This window comes from Crinia signifera, chromosome 9 (genome assembly GCF_055691185.1).
Source record: "Crinia signifera chromosome 9, ASM5569118v1, whole genome shotgun sequence".
NCBI classification, from domain to species: Eukaryota; Metazoa; Chordata; class Amphibia; order Anura; family Myobatrachidae; genus Crinia; species Crinia signifera.
In genome coordinates this window covers 61,893,301-61,916,157 of record NC_139225.1, presented here as the reverse complement: position 1 = coordinate 61,916,157, position 22,857 = coordinate 61,893,301, and the positions used below count along the sequence as shown (strand labels likewise).

The window sequence follows — 22,857 nt, the reverse complement described above, 5'->3', positions numbered from 1 at the left end:
GGAGAACATACCAGGATAAAATATACTGATGCCAAACTTTTACAGGAATAAGGCCTCAAAGTAGCCTAATTGAAAAATACATATAACTTTTTTTTAGAAAGAATTGAGGGCACCAACATTTAAAACAATCAAATAATTATGTCATAGCCAAATGGCCATAGACAATTAGGCTATTTTACCTTTAAAATGGAGCTCTGTCTCCTACAGGGATAGCAGTCAGAATGTTGGGCTATAGGCCCTGGTCTCTATTGATGCTTGGAAATATAGAGAAATTATATATTGATATTTCTTCAAAGAAGAAGAAAACAGCACACCACCATTTGAATGGTGAGAAGAGCCAGATATAACATTACATTCACTCAGTGGCTCAGGCCGACCACCAGGTTCTTCTGCTCTGCGCCGCCTGCACTTTCTGCAACTGAGCATAGCCAGCAGCCGGTTCTCCTGCTTAGCGGCTTGTTCTTCTGCTCCGCAATGCTGCCTGCACTGTATGCAGGTCAGCCATAACCAGGCCAACAGCTGCTTCTCCTACTTAGCAGATCCGGCTGCCAGCTCCGTGTCTCCTCCTTGGCAGCTCCGGATGGCTGCCAGGGTCTCCTGCTTAGCAATATTTTTTTAACACATCGAGAGGGTGCAGGAGATTGCCTTGAGGCCCTCCAAGCCGCCGGGCTCCATAGCAGTTGCATCCCCTGCATCCTCTATAGTTATGTCACTGGGCATATGTATGCAGCACTACTCTTATCATTGTGTGCATAAGTGGCGATATTCCTGTCGGCATTGTGTGCGTAAGTGGTGCTACTTCTGTGGTCATTGTGGGCATAAGCAGAGCTACTCCTGAGGACATTGTGCACATACATTGTGCTTGCCTAGTGGGATTTGTGTGTGTAAGGGGCACTTTTACTATGTGCATTATGTGCTCAAGGGTTTCATTTACTGTGGCAATATATGCAGAAGCAGGGTTTTTACTGGGGGAATTACAGTATATGTATAAGCGGTGCTAACACTGTGGGCATTATCAGTATAAGCAGTGTTACCAGTGTGGGTTATTATGTGTAAGTGGAGCTACTACTTTGGCATTATGTAAATAGGTGGTGCTACTACTGCGGGCATTAGGTGTGTCAGCTGTGCTACTACTGTGACTATTATGTGTGTAGGTGGCACAACTACTGTGGGATTTATGTGTACGAGGCACTACTGTGTAGCTTAACAGTAATAAGGTGTACTACTATGTGTTGTAATATGAATCAACGACACTACAGAAAGTGTAATTTAAATAAGATTGCGCTACTGTGTAGCATAATATAAAATAGGGTTAATATTGTGTGATCACGACCCTTCCTTGTGAGATGATACCCCTTTTTTCCTGGTGTGCGCTGTCACTGTATGGGAAAGTGCAAATTTATAGTTTGCCTTGGGGCGCCGAACATCACAGCATCATCTTTGCATAATGTCTAAGACAATCTACCCTGCTATAGTATGTAAAATGGGCTCTACCTGGTGCAGTATGTCTACAGGGCTCTATCTGCTCTTGTATGTCTAAGGCATAGGTCTTAAAACTGTGGCCCTCCAGATGTTGTGGAACTACATGTCCCAGCATGCCCTGACAGTTTGAGCATGCTCTTATAGGAAAAAATGTGGCAATGCATGTTGGAACATGTAGTTTCACAACATCTGGAGGGCTACAGTTTGAAGACCCATGGTCTAAGGTATTCTACCTGGTGCAATATGGTTATGGCAGGGGTGGCCCAATCGGTCCTCAAGATCTACCAACGGTCCATGTTTTCCACATCAACTAGCTGGTGCACAGTTGTAGTCCTTACCAACTGTCACATTTTCAAACATTCTGCATTCATTCCTACTATAGATCCACAGGTTGCCTGATATACATAGTTCATGTATATCAGGCAACCTGTGGATCTATAGTAGGAATGAATGCAGCATGTTTGAAAATGTGACAGTTGGTAAGGACTACAGCTGTGCACCAGCTGGTTGATGTGGAAAACATGGACCGTTGGTAGATCTTGAGGACCGGTTTGGCCACTCCTGCCAAGTTGGTAGATCTTGAGGACAGGTTTGGCCACACCTGGGTAACGGCATAGATGACAGTCACTAATGACATTATCAGAAGGTCGACACAAGCCTTATGACATCGACATGGTCAACATTAATATGGCCTACGTAGGTTTTTCAATTTTTTCGTGTCTATGTCGATCTATGTCGACATGGACACCTTATAAGTGTACCCCATCCCCTCGTATGGCTTGCTGCGCTCGCCATACGTTATCTGTGCACTGTCCATATCCATGTTTTGTGAGTGTGTGTGTGTGGGGGGGGGCACCAATTCCATTTCTGCCACAGGGCACCAAAATATCTAATACTGGTGCAGCTTAGTAGATTTGTGTAGCAATGCACCATTGTACCACCAATTGCAGGAACCCATCTGATCTCCAGCATTGATGCTAAACTATTGGACATCGGTGGGTAAGCTTTGACCATGCTTATAGCAGGGTCTGATGGAAAAATTGCCATCTTTCCTAAATTCAGAGCATGAACAATACCAGATAGAGGTAGTCTGTCATTTTGGACCATTTATAATAATGCCTGATGGAACTTTGCAGGGTTAGGGCATCTACTGTTCCTGAAAACATTTTCTGCATAACAGCATAAGGCAAGTACAAAATTTGAATGCAATGATATTGAACGAAAAACATTTTAGTTAATATTGCATTATTATTAGTATCCCTACTTTTGAGCATTTTTTCCCCCCTGCACTTAAGTTTATTTATTAAACTGCCTTAAGCTCCACTTATCATAGTTTAGATGATTATATGACCTTAAAAAAACCCGTGGACATGGGTGAATTTAGGGGTGTGACGCACCTAGGCGCAACGTTTTTGCCGCTCTCCCCCCCCCTTTTATATGTTTACAGTGATCAAATTTATACTTAAGCCACCACAACAAACCTCAATTTTTTTTTTAGTCTGGACTGGACGGACCTGAAGGGACTGAGGGGGAGGAACAACACACTGTGATCTGCAATGGGCGCGCCACTCGGCAGCTTGACTTAGCTGTACCTGCCCCTGCACACCCATTTTATACACAGCAGCCAATAGGATGTCTGTATAGTATATCCAAAAGGTGCCAGGTGGCAGTAGCTCAGCTCATCCTAAACTAGGGAATGTCAGAGGCTCCGGACTGGGACTGACCATGATTCATGTGCATGGCCGAGTGGGCAGTGGCGAGTGACATGAATCATGTTGACAACAGCTCCGCTCATCACTCACTGCTGCCCGCTTGGCCATGCTGCTGCCTGGTCAGGTCACTGAGTCTGGTCACAAGAAGTCTGCCGCCCGTAATAGGTGCCCCATGCCCATGGGGTCACATAAGCCAGCAGCTGCAGAAGCTACCAAGAGGCCAGAAAATTTCTGTCCTCTGATGAAGATCCTGGCCTGATCCCTCCACCCACAATAGCTGCTGTTTTGAGAAAATTAGACAGCCCTTGCCCCCTCCCATTGAAAGCAACTAATCAGAGAATCAAAATTGGACCAATTATAGAATGGCTGAGCATGCTTACCGAATGCATTGCACATGCGCAAGGATAAATAGTGACTAAAAATGTGTATAGATAGTAAAGGCAATGTGGCCAGAGCTTGACTGACAGGAAGTTGATGTTTGGGGGTGGAAACCTGGCATTTTCTGAGTGTGGTGGAAAAAAAAGGTAGGCATGCAAAGGCATTTTTTCAGAAGGCACTGCAGGCAGGGAGGAGAGCTGCAGGACGCTGGAAGGGTAGGGGGTCTGACAGTGAGCAGTAGCTGATCTGCTCTGAGCCAGCGCAGTGCATATTTAATATTACATTACATTACATATGCGCATATGTAATTACCAGCTTATTACATATGTGCATACGTAATGAGCGGCCGACTCATTAAATATGCACTACGCTGGGGACCAATAGTGTTCACTGCTGCCCGGGTACCGTTTCAGACAATGGGCGCCATCTTTTACTGTCTGGGCGGCAGCTTTCTCAATTAATTCCACTGCAAATTTTCACATTAGCGCTCAGTGCTGAAAATCACAACAAATGAACCTTCCAAAATGTGGAGCTGCTGATATAGATCACATTTATTGCCATCGATCAAACCCCTATTCTATGAATAAATAATTTTGTTTAAAAAAATATTGAAATGCATTATGGCCTGATTCAGGTTGTATCACATACTGTATGGGGAAGCTGCTCACAACAGATTATCATATGCGATCCTTAGCAATGCAAATGCAGGAAGAGGCGCATACCACTTCCTTCCTGCATTTGGGATTGCTAAAACTGTTATGCAATCGTGGTTCTAGATGAATATCTTGACCATTCATCGCGATGTTCATCTATGACTGCACACCTGAGTAAATCGGACCTTACTCAGACTTGCAGTCACAGGGGGCATTGCATGGCCAAGAAAAATTCCAGGTGCCCTAACATCAGGGGTGGGGAACCCCAGGTCCGGGGGCCATATGCGGCCCCCGTAGCCAGTCTGAGTGGCCCGTCCGCACGCCCGGCGGCATTGCTGGGAGTCAAGTACAGGGGAATTCTCGTGAGAGGTCGTAGTTCTCATGAGATTCCTCTTAATCAACAGCAGCAGGAGACTGTCATTCCTATTCAGCGGCAGCCGCTGGAGCATGGGACAGCTGCAGCAGGACAATTTGTAAAATACATTTTTACATATGGCCCCTGCAGGATTTTTTCCCCATACAAATGGCCCTTTGCACAAAAAAAAGGTTCCCCACCCCTGCCTTACATGGACAAAATCATTAATAAAATGTGACACTGCTGAGGCATAATACAACATTCTTGTTGACTGCATTTTGGTCATATTAAATAGAAAATGCAATATGAATATGATTCATAGCAGTGAAATCAATTACATTTCCTATACTTACATATTGTTTATCTTCCCCTAAAATTAGGTCACAATGAATAATAAGTTCAAGTCCACTCATCAGTCATTGACCTAGGTGAACATGAGAGGATTATACTATTCTTTCAAGAACAATTCAGAACACTCATTTCTCTGTGTGCTGGAACCACCTCTGACCCCTAATCATATCATGGCATCTCTGTAACTGTGTAGGCTAATTATGCTTCATGGTAGCTGAAGAAAAACACAGTCTATTAATCAGCAAAGTATGTGAGAATTGCATTGTTAGTGTGGGATGGTACGAGCAGGGAATTTAGCTAAGGATGGTTAGGTACAATCTAAGAAGAAAAGCAATACCTTTGTTTGCAGTTTGAATTAAACATCTGTTTATTTCTACTCAGAAGCAATTATTTTTAAATGTTCTAGCATTCATTGTAAGTAGCTGACTGTATTACTGGGTCTGAGTCATTAGATGCTAACATGAAAATATCCACACGAATGTCCATTATACACTTTTAATTTGTCAATGATCTTTTGTTTACAGGTTACCTGAACTTGCTTTGCTTAAACCTTTGAGTGCCAACATCTCTGTGAGAGATGTGCAAATTATCTGCTAAAAATGCCAGCATCATTCACATTTGTTATATAATTTCAAGTAGAAAATGTGTAAAAAAAAATCATATTTCCTCTATAAGGTAAACATTACAGGTCGTTATGAAGAATAAAAATGTTTGCTTGGCAGTTTTCACACCTATTTTGACTAAATCACTAGGCACTCAAAGTGTTAATATAATCCCTAAGTTTTGTGATGCTGTGCAGTGCACTGCTCTGAAAGGTCATTGGGAAACATTGTGGCCAGGGTAAAAGAAACTAACTACTGTGCATAAGGCATCAAAAATGTTAATTAGATAAGCTAACTTAAAATATAGTATAAGGGAGTTAACACTGCAAATAAAGACACTGACACAGAACTGCTTATATTTAAATAGTATAAAGTTCATATTAATTTTAGAGGAAGGCAAAGAAGTCCTGGACAAACACCAGCTCCAGTGAAATAGATCTTCTAATGCCATAATGAGATGACTGAAACCCCTCCCCACTGCATAACCAAAATTGTGCATTGTCTAAGCATGGACGTTCCTGCAGGAGAATGTCCATTTTCAATACTCGTCGTACTTCCAAAAGGAGTACCACACAATGACCTCTTATGCAGCAACTGTTGACCCCTGGTTAGTAATGATTTCCTACCTGCATGATTGTCATAGCCGACTAAAGTGAAACTGAAAATTAAAAAAAAAAACAGGACCAAAATAAAGGAAAATAGATAATAAACAGGGGCTTTCAAGCTGTAAAGAGGAAGGCCTGAAATTGTGACCTACAGTACTATAAATACCCCATAATGGTTTCCACCCACAAACTCCATGATAGGCCAGAGTAGCACAGTGCACAAATAACCTCACCCCCTCATAGAATCTACCTATCAACAGCATTGCAATTCCAACCGATCACAAAAATGAGGACTATTTCATGGCCTTGTGCTTATAAAGACCTTGGTTAACCTTATCAAAAGTGTATAGACATGGGGGGGGGGGCATGGTGAGGAAGTCACGTCATGTTGGACAGAGCAGGAGAGAAGCAGGAAGCCGATTCTCCTGGTCTCACCCAACATGTGCTGTAGCTGTGGAAGCAGCTGCAGAATGTAGCTTACGGATGCTGGCTTGTGCGTGGTTGGGCAGACTGCGATCACCAGAATGCTTCACACACATGTAGTGGGACCCGTGGATTGTGCACCAACAGCTACAAGCACATGGCTCGAAAGCTGTGGATGAGGAGATATGACACAGCTTGGCTCGGACCCCAGAGGCTGAAGGTGAGATGCTGGCACGACCCTCAGTTTGAAACTGAAGAGAGGTTGGGAGAGCTCCATCTGGGGCTCTTTGTGGGGAAGGGGTCTTAAAACAGTTCAGCCCATCTGAGAGGCTGGTGGATAGGGAAAGTTGGACTAGTAGGGACTGAGACACTACCCATACTGTTTAGCCCAGTGATAAACAGACCTGTTGATATACTAAAACCCCTGCTGCAGCAATAAGAAACCCCACAGCCCAAATGGTTGCCTAGGAATAATCCCAGTGAAAGCTATTGGAAGGTGACCCCACAAGTTGAAGCCTGGGAAACCTGTCTGAGCCTGATTGTAATATTAAATACACAGCTATAACATAAAATGGAAAAAAATAAAATAAATAAGTGACTCCCCAAACCAGCACATACTGAGATGTGTTTTATAGAAGAGATGAAAATTTAATTGGGAACATAATTTAACATGACAATCCCTATCCTTTAAGGGATAAGAGAAGATAGAAGGGGAGAGAGTGAGACAAAATCACAATAGCCCCGAAAAAGTAAAAAAATTCCCATTGATTCATCAGTAAAAAAATTTAAACCCTTCACTACAAAGGTTAAAGAAAGTTACAACTGTTATCCGATTAAAAAAAAAAAAAAAAACATTTTCTGAGATTATGAGTAAAGTACAAGCATTAACTAAAGAAGTCTGTGAGCTAGGAAATATAACTTATCAACTTGAGGATAACATTTCAGAAATGGCTATAGCACATAACGATCTGTTAAAAACTTACCAGAATACCAAGCTAGAAATTAAGTCCCTAAGGGATAAAACAGCTAGCCTGGAACACCAAGCAATCAGGAATAACCTCAAAATAAAAGGAATACCTGAAACAATGCAGACAAAGGACTTAAAACAATATGTCTAAAATATGTTTCAAAAGTTGTTGCCAAATTCCCCCAAGACACAGTTACTGATAGAAGGAATACACCAACTTTCCATGGCAAAAAAGCCCCCCAAGATACCCCCAGAAATGTAATAATGAGGATACACTATCCACAAGTTAAGGATCAGATTTTGAGGGTCACTCGAGAAATGGCTGTGCTGGATATAATTTAGCCATCAAGAGTTTATCAGAAACATTACAGCAGAAGAGGATGGACTTAAGCAACTTCAGATACAGGCAATAACAAGCCCAAGAAAAATGGTGGAGGACCTCCAAATAGTCCAAATTCAATGGTCCAAAGTTGGACAGTAATAAAAGGGAATGTCTTCATTACAGTATGTGTTATGTATTAAAGTAATTGGGGGAAACTTGGAATCAGAGGCAAGCACATTCTGTTCATCAATGAAAAAAAGTATTTTATATTTCAATAAGCACGTGGACAATCCATATCATCAAAAGGTGCAGTCAAATATATGCAGTAATTGGGGTAAAGTATTCCCATAGAATGATAATTATGTACAGTTTAATGATACGCCTTAAATACCATTAAAATTTGAATATTTCTCTCTCCCTCCCCTTGTTATCCATTCTAGATCATAGAGATAAAAAGATAAAGATGACTAATTTATAGCTTAGGTGTTGGTTAAAAAACACTTCCCCTGAAATACTAAAGTCTCAATGTATAAAGACCAATAAAGCGCTAATAATAACAATATAGCTCAGTATATATGTAAGTGTTCTAAGTCTCAAATCCAATGTTTGTATGTCGATTTCTTGTTAGGATGTGAATGTTAGATATTCCAGGATTTAATTTAAGGAGAAACTTGCAGTTTTAAGGATATGGTAGAAAAGGTAAAGAAAATATATATAAAAATAAAATATATATTTAATAAATGATGATACATATATTAACTATTAATGCAAAGGCATTAAATTCACCACAAAAGAGGAAAAGGGTTCCCCAAAATTCATACTCACAAAAAATAGATATAGCAGCAATAAAAGAGACTGACTTCTCAAGGGTAAACTCACCCAAATTCGGAGATCATAATTACACAAAAACTAAAGCTGTGTACACAAGGGCAAAACATGCTGGCAATATGGTTGCTGAGCGACCATATTGCCAGCGATTGGAGTGTGCACCGGCGATAAATCTCCTGGTGCGCGCTCCCGTTTTTAGCCTCCTTATGATCGCTGGTCGCAGGAGCTTGCACAGATACTGTACAACTGAAATATGGAATTCCATATTGGTTGATCAAATGTCCTTAATCTGAGGATATGTTTAAACAACTGCCTAAAAATGAAATGAATAGGATTGTAAGTAGGAACCAGAGAGGAGGAATTACTTTTTGGTATATGCTTTTGATAAATATCAATCTGGAAAGGAAAATTAAACCGCAAGTTTCACATATCGAAAGATTTATGAAACTTATTTTATAGAGTATACTTCATTCCTGTCTGTTGGAGATGTAGTGAAGGAAGTTCAAATTTGATGCATCTATTTTGGACGTGTAATTTATTAAAAGGTTTTTGTATGAATTTGGAGAAACATTTTCCAAGTAACGGTGGTCGAAATTAAATTATCTCCCCAGATGGTACTCCTCCTTGTACAGACATTCCTCACTTAACGACCAGGTTCCGTTCCTACGACCCGGTTGTCAAGTGAATTGGTTGTTAAAAGAGCATATATAAAACCCCATAAGACTTCTGAGACGCGGGTCGCTAAACAGGCAGGGCAGGTCGTAACTGCGAGAGGGTAGGCGGGCAGGTCGTAAATCAGAGCAGGCGGGGTCGTAAGTCTGAGGAGTCACAGCACGGACGCTAAACGAAGGCCCGGGTCGTAAGTCCGGGTGGTCGGTAAACAGGAGGAGTGAGGAATGTCTGTATATACAATAGAGATCAAGCTGACCTTTATATATTTTTTAAATCATGTCTTTATAGCGACAAAAAACATCCATATCACTGATAATAAATAAAATAAATGATGCCTATAAAATGGAGACAACTGAAGGGATGGACAATAATAAATGAATTAAGAAATGGAATATTTTGAAAAGGTATATGGAACAGAGAGAGTGCCATCTAAGAATTTATGAACAAAGAGTAGGAAAATATTTTGCCCGAAGATTAAGAAGTATGTGTACGCAGCACATACTTTTTGTACTAGATCTCATCTCATCGCAAAACCAAGATACGATGAGATGTGATATTGTATACATTGTATACAATAATTGTAACGTGTATGGGCACCATTAGAAATATAAGATATTGATCCTGGAATATGTATGAATGTATATCTAGCCAGTACATGATGTATGTATAATGTTGTTTATCTTGTTTTTTTCTTAATTTTATTTTTGTTATGAATTGTAGTAGATATGTAATTAAAATATGAAACATATCTACTGTTTGTCTTAAAAATGTATAAAAATTTAAAAATAAAAAAGTGTACAGACAGGAAACATTGTTTAGCCAAATGGCATGATCTGGCAACTTCTAGAGACAAACGCATACATAACTTCATCACAATAATCCCCCTACCCCCCCACTACATTGCACTTCGGTAGTATTATGGCACCAAAATATCATTGTGAATGCAAACTGACATTTATTTCATAAAAAACTGTTGAGTTACAGTAAAATGCAGTATGATAGAAACAACCAGTAAATGTTTGTAAATTGAAGATATACAATATATAAGGTCATAAGGACTGAACATAATTAGAAGGGTATATCCTTTATGGATGCATCTAATAATAATGATGGAAAGTTATAAGGCCATATATTTAACAATATTTCCTAGTGTTACACTTAGGGCAGTATTCAATGCTCCCGATTCCCCATTTTTTTCCGGCGAATCGGGCTGTTTTCACTCCTTGCGGTGAATCTTTTTCACTGAAAATCTGATTCAGCCTATTCAATGTTCACTGTTCGCCGAAAGCGAACAGTGAATGCCGGCCAGTTCTCAGTTTTATGCTCGCTGCAATTTGCTGTTGTATTTCAATGGGGTTTTCACTGGGATTCGCCAAGAGTGTATTCAATGCTAGGATGGAGAACTGCTTTCAGCATGATTTTCGCCATGTTTCACCGTTTTGCATTCAACATCTTTTTAAGGTGAACTGGAATGTGATTGTTTAAAATAATGGGGTTTTTTTTGGTGTAAAAAAATCAGTAATTTTATTCTGTGAAGGCGCATGCTATTTTTATTCATTTACTCGCAGCACATGAATATATATTTAATTTTTAATTAATTTTGTTTACACATTCGCCAGCAGGGGGCGGTGAGCCACTCATTAGATATTCACTTCGCACTAGTCCCGCTCATTACATATGCATGAACGGGACCAGTGCAGCGGCTCCCTAACCGCATCCCCTGCCAGCTCTCTGGTGGGCAGCTTCTGCTACCTGTGTCCCCGGGAGCCCTCCTTCCCCCCACACATTCCGGCGCAGGCAGGGAGGCTTCCATCTTCCTGCCTGTTGCCGTGGTTAAAAATTGCCATAAGGGGCAGCGAGCCCCTGCGGTGTTTAATAGGGTGAGAGGGAGGGCTGGCAGCGAATGCTCCAGCCCTCCAAAACCCTGCGAATGTCCAGCGAATCCTAAACAGGATTCGCTGCACATAGCCATCAGCAGCATTGAATACTGGCCTGAGTGTATGTTCTCTTGTTGAGATGCAATACACTTTATGGTTACAAATATCTATCTATGACTTATGCTTATATGTTCTAACAATATACTGTATATTGTAAGGATGTGCATTGATCACTGTGTTTTGGTTCTAAATCATTACCGGGTTTTGGTTATAGCAAATCCACCCTCAAGTGTTTTGGTTTCAGTTTTAACTCTGGATTTCTTCAAAATTGATAATACAGTATGAAAAAATCTGAACTTGACGAGATGACCCAAACTGGGACCTAGTTTGATCTCTAACCCCAAAATTAAAGTGTGTTTGGTTTTCAGTAAGCCTGAGCTGCTTATATATGATAAATAGTATGGTATTTATGCTAACCGAGCTTTAGTACATGTGGTACTGTACAAATGAATGTTCGAATGAGCTTCATACACTTTTTTGTACGGGAGCCATTATTTTGTTAATGTTATCTGCTCAAAACTTATTAACTTGGTAACAGTTTTGTATTTTCCATTCTGTTTACAAAACAACATTATCATATAACACTTTCCCTCTTTTTCTTTAGGTTCGTTTTGTGAGCAGTACCTGGGTTTTTGGTAAACTCATGTGTCATGTGAGCCGTTTTGTTCAGTATTGCTCCGTCCACGTGTCTGTGCTTACCCTTACAGCTATCGCTCTGGACAGACATCAAGTAAGCAATTTGGTATCAAACATCTACTTTATAATGACTTTTGTTGATGCAGATGATAGTGGTGATTGATGACATCAATTAATTCTGATGGTCTAAAATATACCTGAATTGTTTTCTTTGTTGTCTAGGTAACAAATAATAACAAAGAAGTAATCTATAATGACTTGATAAACATACATCACACAACTTTGGTACATTTTAAAGTCGGAACATAGTGTTCACTTATTTTATTGTACAAAACAGAAATAGACGTGTCATAAAATAAAAGTAGTTAGTTATTTATATACTTTGGTTTCCCCAGCAACAATTTTACTTGCATAGAAATATCATTTAATTAAAAATGTTTCCCTGGCCTGGCATGACCAGCAAGTTTAGTCCATCACACTGTACAGAACAAATAAAAAATCAGATCCATCCTACCAATATCTTGTGCATAAGCAGTAGGCAACCTGTGAAACCCCATGCTGCGATGGGTAGTTCCACAGCAGCTGGAGTGCCACAGGTTGTCTATTCCTGTTGTACAACATGCATGCTATTCAACGAGATGTAACCTGACAAGGACACGGAGTCTAAACCCATCGGTGTGGTTTTCACCAAGAAGACTCTCACAAACCTATGGGTAGATTGCGGCCACCTGCCAGGGTTTCACTATTCATTCCCAAGGGACCAAGTCTAGTGTCACGCTGTGTACTGATATTACCAGGTATCGGGCTATGTACTGATCGCAGCTTGAATCGGGCTGTGTACCAATGGCACTGGGTATTGTGCTAAGTACCGATGACAACAGGTTATCGTACTGGGCACCAATGGCAACAGGTCATTGGACTTGATACCTATGGCAACAAGTTATTGGACTGGGCACCAATGGCAACAGATTCTCGGACTGGGTATCGGACTCCACTTACCTATTGTTCCTTTGAAGTCTCATCTACGGTATGGATGGCAGCCAAATCAAAGTACTACATCAAGAGTTTATTTAATTTTTAATTATTCCTAAGTAACATACAAAACAGTTCTAGGTATGCCGTGGCTCTGACTCTACAATCCTCAAATCAATTGCGCCACTCTACAAATAGGAGTGGAGCAAAAACTGCCATCAACATTGTTTAACTCCAGTTACACCTCTGAGACTAAGGGGTAGATTTATTATCTGGCATTGTGGGGCATCTGCGCTATCAGCCTGCGCTAAAGCAGGGGATAGCGATTCACTGCATCTATCAACCCCGCTGTGTGGGTACATTAACGGCGCCGATGTGTGGGCAGCGACGTAGTGCATGTACTATTTGAAGTACAAAGCTTAATTGTCATACCTAATTTATGAACGGTCAGCATCGCTGACCGTTCTGCCGCCTGCAGCTATCGATTTTAACAGGTGCAGGCGGAGATGCCCTATGCTCACAGCAGGGACAGCGCTTTCCCTGCTGCTGGCTCTGAGCTGCGCTGGGGATCTCTCGTGAGTAGCGAGATCCTGCGCATGCCGGGGACAAGACAGCATGTTAACTGGTGCGCTGTCAGCTGGAGGAGGCATTGTCGGAGGGGGGAGTTAGCGCTCCCCCGCTTCGGCGGGCAAGATCTTAGTAGATCTCGTCGCTCTCTCCTCCTGCTTTGCCTCGCTACTGAGGTGAAGCAGGAAGTGTTATAGCAGCGCATTTAGCACCGCTATAATAAATCTACCCCTACGTCTCTTAGATCGCAGCTCACCAAGCATCAGAGACACTGCCTGTATGAACGTCATTGAGGGGTTGTGTAATGAAGACACATCCCCTTGCATGTTTCCACTGAAAGAGAAATCATTCAATGGGTACTGAGTTTTATTTGTGAGAGCCGGTACGAAGATGGGGTGGGTGGCTGACGTTATGTGATGTCAGCGGCCCGCCCCAGGCACACATCATCCCACCTGCATTGGGGATGCCAATAATATATTGGGTGTTCCCATAGGCAAACCCTGTCCCCACTGCCATCCGCCCATGGCCTGGTCCGATGTATGTGAATGGCTCGGCAACTACACAAGTAGCAAAAGCCGTTTGCAAAGGAGGCCTGCACGTGCTCATAATAGACCATGTGCATGCGCAGTCCAAATAACATTGGGATGGGACCGAACTCACAGTACTGCGAGACAACCAAAATTACCCCCAAAAGTACCATCCAATCAGCTCCTGACTGCACTAATACATGCTGTGTTTGAAAAATGACAGACTCTGATTGGTTGCTACATTATTTCTCTCCACTTTGGGGGTTATTCTGGTTCACTCGCAAAGGCACAATCATTCTCTAATGGACAAAACCATGTGCACTGCAGGTGGGGCTGATGTAACATGTGCAGAGAGAAATAGATTTGGGTGGGATTTGTACTTCAAACTGATATCTATATTGCAGTATAAAAATAAAGCAGCCAGTATTTACCCTGCACAGAAATAATAAAATACCCAAATCTAACTCACTCTGCACATGTTACATCAGCCCCACCTGCAGTGCATATGGTTTTGTCCATTAGGGAGTGATTGTGCCTGTGCGAGTGAACCAGAATAAACCCTTTACAAGTTTTGATACATTTTCCCTTATGTCATGGAACTGCCCTCTTAATCCGACAAGTACAGTACTGTCATTTCCATGATTGTTTTATATCCATAAATGATAATTTTACCATCATTGATTATATCTATGTAGATTGCCCCATACACTTATACTCACCTTTCCTCCAGCTGTGGTCCTCTCTTGTAGTCACACAGTGAGTTTGCAGTTTGCTCTGATTAGGGATGGTTATTGACCATTTAAAGATTCTTAATCATAAACAATATTTTTTTGCAATTTGCTGAGGCATGGAGCATAGCTCTGCACCTGACATCCATAAAGCCAAACCCCCAGGAAGTGATTGTCCTGCGGGTCAAACACTGAAAGAACAGGGTTGACCCTGATGGCCAAAACTATCGATGGTCTCATTAAATAGATGGTGACCATCAATGGCCACTCACAATTTTGTTATCAATGGCAACCATCACTAGTGAGTACAATGATGGCATCCCTAACTCTGATTGAATAATATGAATATACTGTACCAGCATCAACCACCAAACAGCAATGTTAGCAGTTAGAACAGTGTACTGAGACTGTGGTGTGGCCTTACTGTGAATTTAGGGATAGAGGCGCACATGGGGGGGGGTTCTGAGTACCTAGAAACCCCCCAATAATAGCAGCTGGTGCCCTGACAAAATGGATACATAGACCAATGTAGGTGCAGCACTCATATCTTGTTGAATGGAATAAAACAGGAGTCTTACAAATGTTTAAATGTAAATATCTAGGAAATCCTGATGAAAATTTCGTAGAAAATGAAAAGTTGATAAGATTCCGGTGTCTGCCTGTTTTGTTTGATTTATTTATTTATATATATATATAGATATATATATATATATATATATCTATATATATATATATATATACACAGGATACCACCGCAATCACCATTCCCAAGAAAAGGGTGCAAACAGCACACGCCATTCCCAGGTTGGGGTGCAGTGGCCTGTGACCACATGCTCTATTAAATAAAAATACAGGGGGCCCAGCACTCACCATAATAAATTAACTTACCTTAATATACAACTAGTCAAATAAATAAATAATGGGATTTTAGTTCATGAATTGATCAATGCATTTAAGCTTGCAGCCCATCGCCAAGGGACCCCATTTCACTGCAAGTCCTGCACTAACAACTGGTCTCTTAAGAACCTGCCAACTGCTGACACATCATAGCTAAATTGACCAACTACTTTATGGCTTTTAAAGGAGAGACAATCACCAACACAACTCCATAATTAGTATTAAAAGGGCGGCTGTCACAGGTTTCAGATAAATGAGCTTACCTGGGTTGCATGAGAAAGCTATGATCACAGAACGATTAATTAAAAATTAAACCACATATATAGACGGATTCGGTATGAAATCCCAACGGTCAAAATCCCGACAGGGTCAAAATCCCGAATGGGTCATAATACCGACAAGGACAAATTCCCGACAAGGTCAAAATCCAGACATTTAAAATCCCGACAAGTACAAAATCCCGACAAGGTCAAAATACCGACATATAGAATGTACAGGTGAAACAGTTAACATGACTTTTTGTCGACAGGTCGCGAGGTCCATATGGGTTTTTTCACAGTTTTTTTACCCGAATATGGACACGGTCGACATGGACACAGTTGGAAGTGAACCGCAGTCCCTTGCATTGCTCGCTTCGTTTGCAATGCTTCGGGCACGGTGCCTCGCTGCGCTCGGCACGCTATTTTATTCACCCACCACACCCTAGTGGATGGTAGGGCATGAAAAACCGCCTGTCGGCACATGTTGGGTCAAAAAACAGTAAAAAAAAAACATTTCGACCTCCCGACCTGTCGACTCAAAGTCATGTTGACTGTTTCGCCTGTACATTCAATATGTCGGTATTTTGACCTTGTCGGGATTTTAAATGTCGGGACTTTGACCTTGTCGGGATTTTAAATGTTGGGATTTTGACCTTGTCGGGATTTTGTCCTTGTTGGTATTATGACCCATTCGGGATTTTGACCCTGTCGGGATTTTGACTGCATCCCATATAGACACAGGATACCACCATACTCGCCATTCCTACAAATGGGGTGCAAACAGCACCCGCCATTCCTAGGTTGGGGTGCAGTGGCCTGTGACCATATGCTCTAGTAAATACAAATACAGACCACATGCTCTAGTAAATACAAATACAGGGGGCTCAACACTCACCATAATAAACTAACTCACCTTAATATCCAAATCATCAAATAAATAAATTAAATTTTCTCTAAAATATTTCTTTCTTGTTGTAGGTTATAATGCACCCACTGAAACCCAGGATGTCTACAGTAAAAGGAATAATCTGTATTATTGTCATTTGGTTTATGGCAAGTGGATTTTCATTACCACATGCTGTCTACCAGAAGCTAGAGCAGTTTTATATTGGGTAAGATTGCCAAGTTATTGTTGTCTTCTTTCAAAAGCAAAATTGATTTCAGTTAACTTAATGCTAAATGTATTTTAATGAACTTGTTAATTTGGATCCCTGGAGTTAAATAAATTGAAAATGTGATCTTAGTTTTAAAACCATCCATGCTTGATACTGTGTTGTGACTTTGGGATATGCCAAACAGTGGTTCAGTGATTTATACAGTATGCCACAGTTTGTATACCGTGGCACATAAAAGGGCGAAGCTTCTGTGGAGGGGGAAACAGTTGGAGAGAGTGCAGCATGAAGTCATTGTACTTGTATTTTGATAATGTTTTTCTTAGCAAAAATATTTGTCCTTTAGGGAATATCTTGCTTATACAGGTTGAGTATCCCGTATCCAAAATGCTTGGGACCAGGAGAATTTTGGATAATGGATTATTCCGTCATTCGGAATATTTTAATATTTCAATTATGTATTTTGAAGTATCTTGCATGTATGCTGTATACACACATAAAATACACACAAATAAATTTTATTACCACATAAAATACACGCAAATAGATTTTATTTGGGCAAAAAACAAGGTTTCAAAACATGATTCATAATTTGTGTACTATCTCAGATATTGAATTAGAATGCCAAGCAATCATTTGCATGCACATATATAGTGCCAGTTACATATCATTCCCTCAGTAGTGCTATTATAAATGTCCCCAGTGAGTTTTAAGGAAAAATCAAAAAATGTTATCACTTTCAGGAATGTATGGTTTTCGGAATAATCCGGATAACGGATACTCGGATACGGGATACTCAACCTGTAATATATACATTAAATTGTACCATTGTAAATGTGCTATACTGGTAAAGTGTTGGGGAGAGTTACTGTAATGTATGTAAAATACAGAAATATTTTGTTTATTTAAATAGTGAATAACATAAATTGCATCATTAAGCTTGTTCACCTGTTTTTGTCAGAGCTGTTTTCCTCATTTCCCAGAATTACAGTAGTAACAATATGGTTTATGACATCAAAATATTTGTTGTGCATGGGAGTTTAACCATTTGAGTGCAGAGTTGTCAAAATAGGTGTGAAAATTGACAAGCAAACATTTTTATTCATCATAATGACCTGTAGTGTTGACCTTATATAGGCAATATGATCTATTTTTAAACAACATTTTTTATTTGAATTTATATAACAAATGTGAGCGACGCTGGCACTTTTATCAGATATTTTGAATATCTTTCACAGAGATGTTGGCACTCAAAGGGTTAAACAAAAGATAAACTCTGTAACTGTCTGCCATGACCCTAATTACAATATTATCATACTGTAGATAACTCTTTTATTGCATGCTATTTCTCAGGCAACACAGTACATACATTATTTTTCAGACACAGGTTCCATTATTGATAGGTATTGGGAGGCAAAGTGTAACTAATAGCCTATATACTGTAGCTCATGAATTGTTTCTAAATTCAGTTTACAGCTATTTTCATGGATAACGCATCCATCGGTATTATTGTGTCGATAGAAAAGTAGATCTTTAAATACTTTACCAATAATTTCTTAGATCCATTCACAAATCCAAATTCCATACATGGGAATATCCTGAGTGCACTGATTCAGATTTACATGCATGTCGGTCATAAATGAATTGCATATTCAGAATTAAAATATGGATCATAGCCCATGTTAAGAGTTGGCCTCATCAGTGAGAATGCACCACCCTTATGCAGTTGCCAGCGAAAGTAGCCAACATCTCTATGAGTGTGCAAAAGCACCAGCCCTTTCCTTTGTGCAATAGATTCGTATGAAATCAGGTGGATCTCAGCATACAGTGTACTCTGAATAATACACAGATGTATGAATACCCAAAACAACCCATGTCATACTTACTTGCCTTCTCTTTTTGTCTCCGTTCCAAGTTTTGGGGATGCGATATTACCATCTATTGTATCTAAGGGGGTTATTCTGGTTGACACACAGCGCTGCGAGGTTTGCAGTGCTGCATGTTATTTTCAGCCCGCCGTTCGCATATGCTGCCATCCCCCATTTGCAGGTACGAATTCGGCCATAAGGCTGCAAATGGATGTTTTGCATAAACATACATTCGCAGCCTACGGGGCCAAACCCACAACATTCCATTGTCGCCGACTATGAAATGATGTGGTAGATACACCGAAACTAAGACACACTCAGGTTAGTTTTGCTTGTGTGCACAAGGAGAAAATGGCGGACAGCTGACAACCGGTGATGTCACCTGCTCGCTCCTGGAACACCTTCACGGGTGATTACCATGGAAACACCTATGAATCACTAGGCATTCATATGGTCACATCCCCCTCTAGCCTGCCTCCCCATGCCCCCCACCCCCAATCTTGTGTGCGAGAGCCTGTCGAACAGTCTGTTCACCATGGCCGCTAGCAAACAGCGCATGTACAGGTGCAGAAATGCTCAAACGCAGTTCAAAAACATTGCAGACCACGCATGGACCAGAATATGGTCATAAATACCATACATTACTCATGTTTTCAAGTTGACCCATTACCTGAATTTAGGAGAGATGTATCAATCTTTTCAAAGAGATAAAGTGGAGAAGTGGCTATCAGGAACCAATAAGCTTCTAGCTATACTGTAATTGTAATACTTTTTATGAAATGAAAGAAGTTGTTATGGACAACATCTCAATTTTATATCTCTTGAATATTCATGTGAAAGATTCTGACTTCATCTAGTATGTTGTGTTTTTTCAGGAACACTGTGCGGATGGTCTGTCTTCCAAGTTTCCCATATCCTGCGGACCTGTTCTGGAAGTATCTGGATTTGGCTACATTTGTACTTCTTTATGTACTTCCTTTGATTGTCATTTCTATTACATATACTATGGTCGCAAAGAAACTTTGGCTTCGAAATGCAATAGGTGACATTACCATGGAGCAATACTATGCGCACAGACGAAAGAAAAAGATGACCCTCAAGATGTTGATGTTGGTAGTTGTGGTTTTTGCTGTTTGTTGGTTCCCACTAAACTGCTATCTTGTCCTGATGTCCAGCAAAGTCATCAGCAGCAATAATGCCTTATACTTTGCTTTTCACTGGTTTGCCATGAGCAGCACCTGCTACAATCCATTTATATATTGCTGGCTGAATGAAAGCTTCCGCTCAGAACTCAAATCACTTCTGTGTGTGTGCAGGAGGAGGAGCCCAGCTCAGAACCATGCTCTACAGTCCATCTCACCACCCTCTAGGCATGCCTGGACTGAAAACTGTCCCTTTAAACAAGGTAACAGCTCCCAGACTGCTGCTTCTGCCACAAACGTTAACTCAGGGAGGACTGACATCTCAAGTGTGGAGCCTATTGTAGCAGTCAGCTGAAAACAGTGTTGATGTGACAAGATTGCAAAGCAATTTAGGAATTTTCTGGCATCAAAGGAACCAGGAGTAGCTGGGTTATATTGATTCCATTTTCTTATTGTTTCAAGAAAGTAGTTTTTCAAGTGTTTATTCTAAGAGACTATTACACATAAGAGCACTAAGCACTAAGAGCACATAAACTATAAAAATATGGTATTGCTGTCCAAACTATTTCCAAATGACTATTTAAAGTGGCGTTATAAACAATGTGTAGAATCTACTATTTAAGTGACAACTAAGAGAATATCAAATACAGGAAATTTATTATATTGCATAAGTACAGTGGACATTGTATGTGCTTATCTGCTTAGGGATATTGGAGTAGGAAGTGAACAAGCAAAACACCTCTTATTCTTAGTGGTCCATTATCTGTGTACAGATAGGGCCATAAGGGCTCAGTCTATTTGGAACTACAGTATTTTCACATAAAGGGAAGGATCCAGGGGTCCAGTAGGTATAGTTACCCTCCCCACCTAACCCTCTCTGCCCACAGCCTGACTCTAACCCTCCCCTCTAGTACCTAACCCTAATCCCTGCACTCTACCAGCTAAACCTAACCCTACTCCACCCCGCAGCATGACCCCCACTTCTAAGTGCCTTACCCTACTCCATCTTCCCACAGCCTAACCTTAACCTTCCCCTCCCCACAGCCTAAACCTAAATCCCCGCACAAGTGCCTAAACCTAACCTCCCTATCCTGGCCACCCTCTCCAGCTTGCCTCAATCTTACCGATCAAGATGCCGGCTGTTGGTATTCAAGTGTCGGCATCCAAATCATTTCAGGTGGTCAATACACTGAATGCCAGTATCCTGACCACTGGAATGCTGTCAGCATCTCCTTGATATTTATCAATCTCTCTGTATCAAACAGGCTTATTTATTAACCCAAAGACAGTCATATAGTTTTAACTAGAAGGTAAATTGTATTCTTATGTATATTTGCTTACATAAAAATATACTTTTAGGCAGGGCCGTCAAGAGGGGTGGGTGGGTAGTTTTTACCCTGGCCTGGGTCCCGGGCATCCTTTCCCCACTGCACGGAGCTGGACAGTGGGCATGGAGGCCAGTCGGCGGCCAGCACTCCTGCTAATTTTTTTTTTAATCAGAACGTGGCCATGCCCCTCAAATTGGCAAAACCCCATGCCCCTTTTTACTAGGACCCATCGGCGCTGACGATGGCCCTGATTATAGGCACACTGAGATTTGTTGATCCTATACATTTTTATTACAAATACATGAATACTTTAACATGTGCATTCATACTCTGCAACAAACAGTCCTAAATTGGATATAATTGTTAATGTTACACTACATTTAATAAATGTACATGCTAAGAACATACTTAGGTATTCTACAATTTCTTCATTTGGAGGCAGTGTGTTTTCTTCCCCATCTGAATAACATTTCTGTGTGCAGAAACTGTGAAATGATAAATTGCTTGGGTACTATGACATGTGGTTAATCTATAACAAATTGGTTTGGACACAATAGTTTGTATTTTACCATTTCTATATGCACTGTGTGACTTATATTTGATTATAACAGCTAGATGTTATGTGTGTTATTCTACTGCACTGATTTAGATATTTTACGGTGATACATCATTCAGATTGTGATATAGATTGAGATGTTACAGTAACGTGAATCACAGGTGTACTGTTGTTGAACCCAGGAGTAATTAGTGAATACCATCATCCCATATATGGATACATTTCTAGGAAACCCATTCCCTAATAAATTACCCTATGTAATGGCATAGATTTACATACAGTTATAAAACATTTTCCCTGATTTACTCAGAACTTCAGTATTGCTTACATTTTCCACATCCCAATAGGAAGATCTTGTATGAAAGTTAGATCCCTGACTACTACAATTTCCAAACTTGTGTAGTGACAATGCCAGGACACATTTAAGTGGTAACTTACAGTATGATGGAAACATCTCCCTTTATAGTGGAAATATTGACATATTTTATTATTTATTTTATATTGTTTGCAAGGTATCTACCTCTTCTATCCATACTTATTAAAAGTCCATCTTTAATCTATTTATATACTTTATAAGAGTCTTCTTTACTTTGTTATATCTTTATTATTGACTCTCTGTTGTACCACCAACCTACCCTGATTTTTATGGGACAGCTACTGTTTTGGGACTGTCTCTTGTCCCACCCAGGGTCAGCAGTGGGGGGGGGGAAGGGAGTTGCGAGTCCCCCTTGTCAGTGCATTGGATAGATGCTGTGCACATGCGACAGTGTCTATTCAGGTAGTCAGAGAAGACAGGAGACATGACCAGCAGCTATCCCTATGCTAGCCAAAAACAAACAAAGAGTAAACAGATGGATTAGTGTATAGGCAGTCCAGAAATGCAAGCGGATAAATACAGGGGTGTCTGGAGACCTGCGCTTCGCCTGTTGTGCGGTGAGAGAAAGGCTGTCTAGACGTTGATGTGTATAACAAATGGT

At 40.7% G+C, this 22,857-nt stretch overlaps 1 protein-coding gene across 1 annotated transcript in view; it reads left to right on the top strand.

The window, feature by feature from the left end:
- LOC146035584 (G-protein coupled receptor 83-like) overlaps window positions 1-22,419 on the top strand; it is a 36,871-nt gene extending 14,452 nt beyond the window's left edge. The window contains exons 2-4 of the mRNA XM_083159120.1: window positions 11,892-12,017; window positions 16,853-16,986; window positions 19,730-22,419. Coding sequence (XP_083015246.1) covers window positions 11,892-12,017; window positions 16,853-16,986; window positions 19,730-20,351 — 882 coding nt within the window. The 3' untranslated portion in view covers window positions 20,352-22,419. The remainder of the gene's footprint in view (window positions 1-11,891; window positions 12,018-16,852; window positions 16,987-19,729) is intronic.
- Window positions 22,420-22,857: the final 438 nt, after the last annotated feature.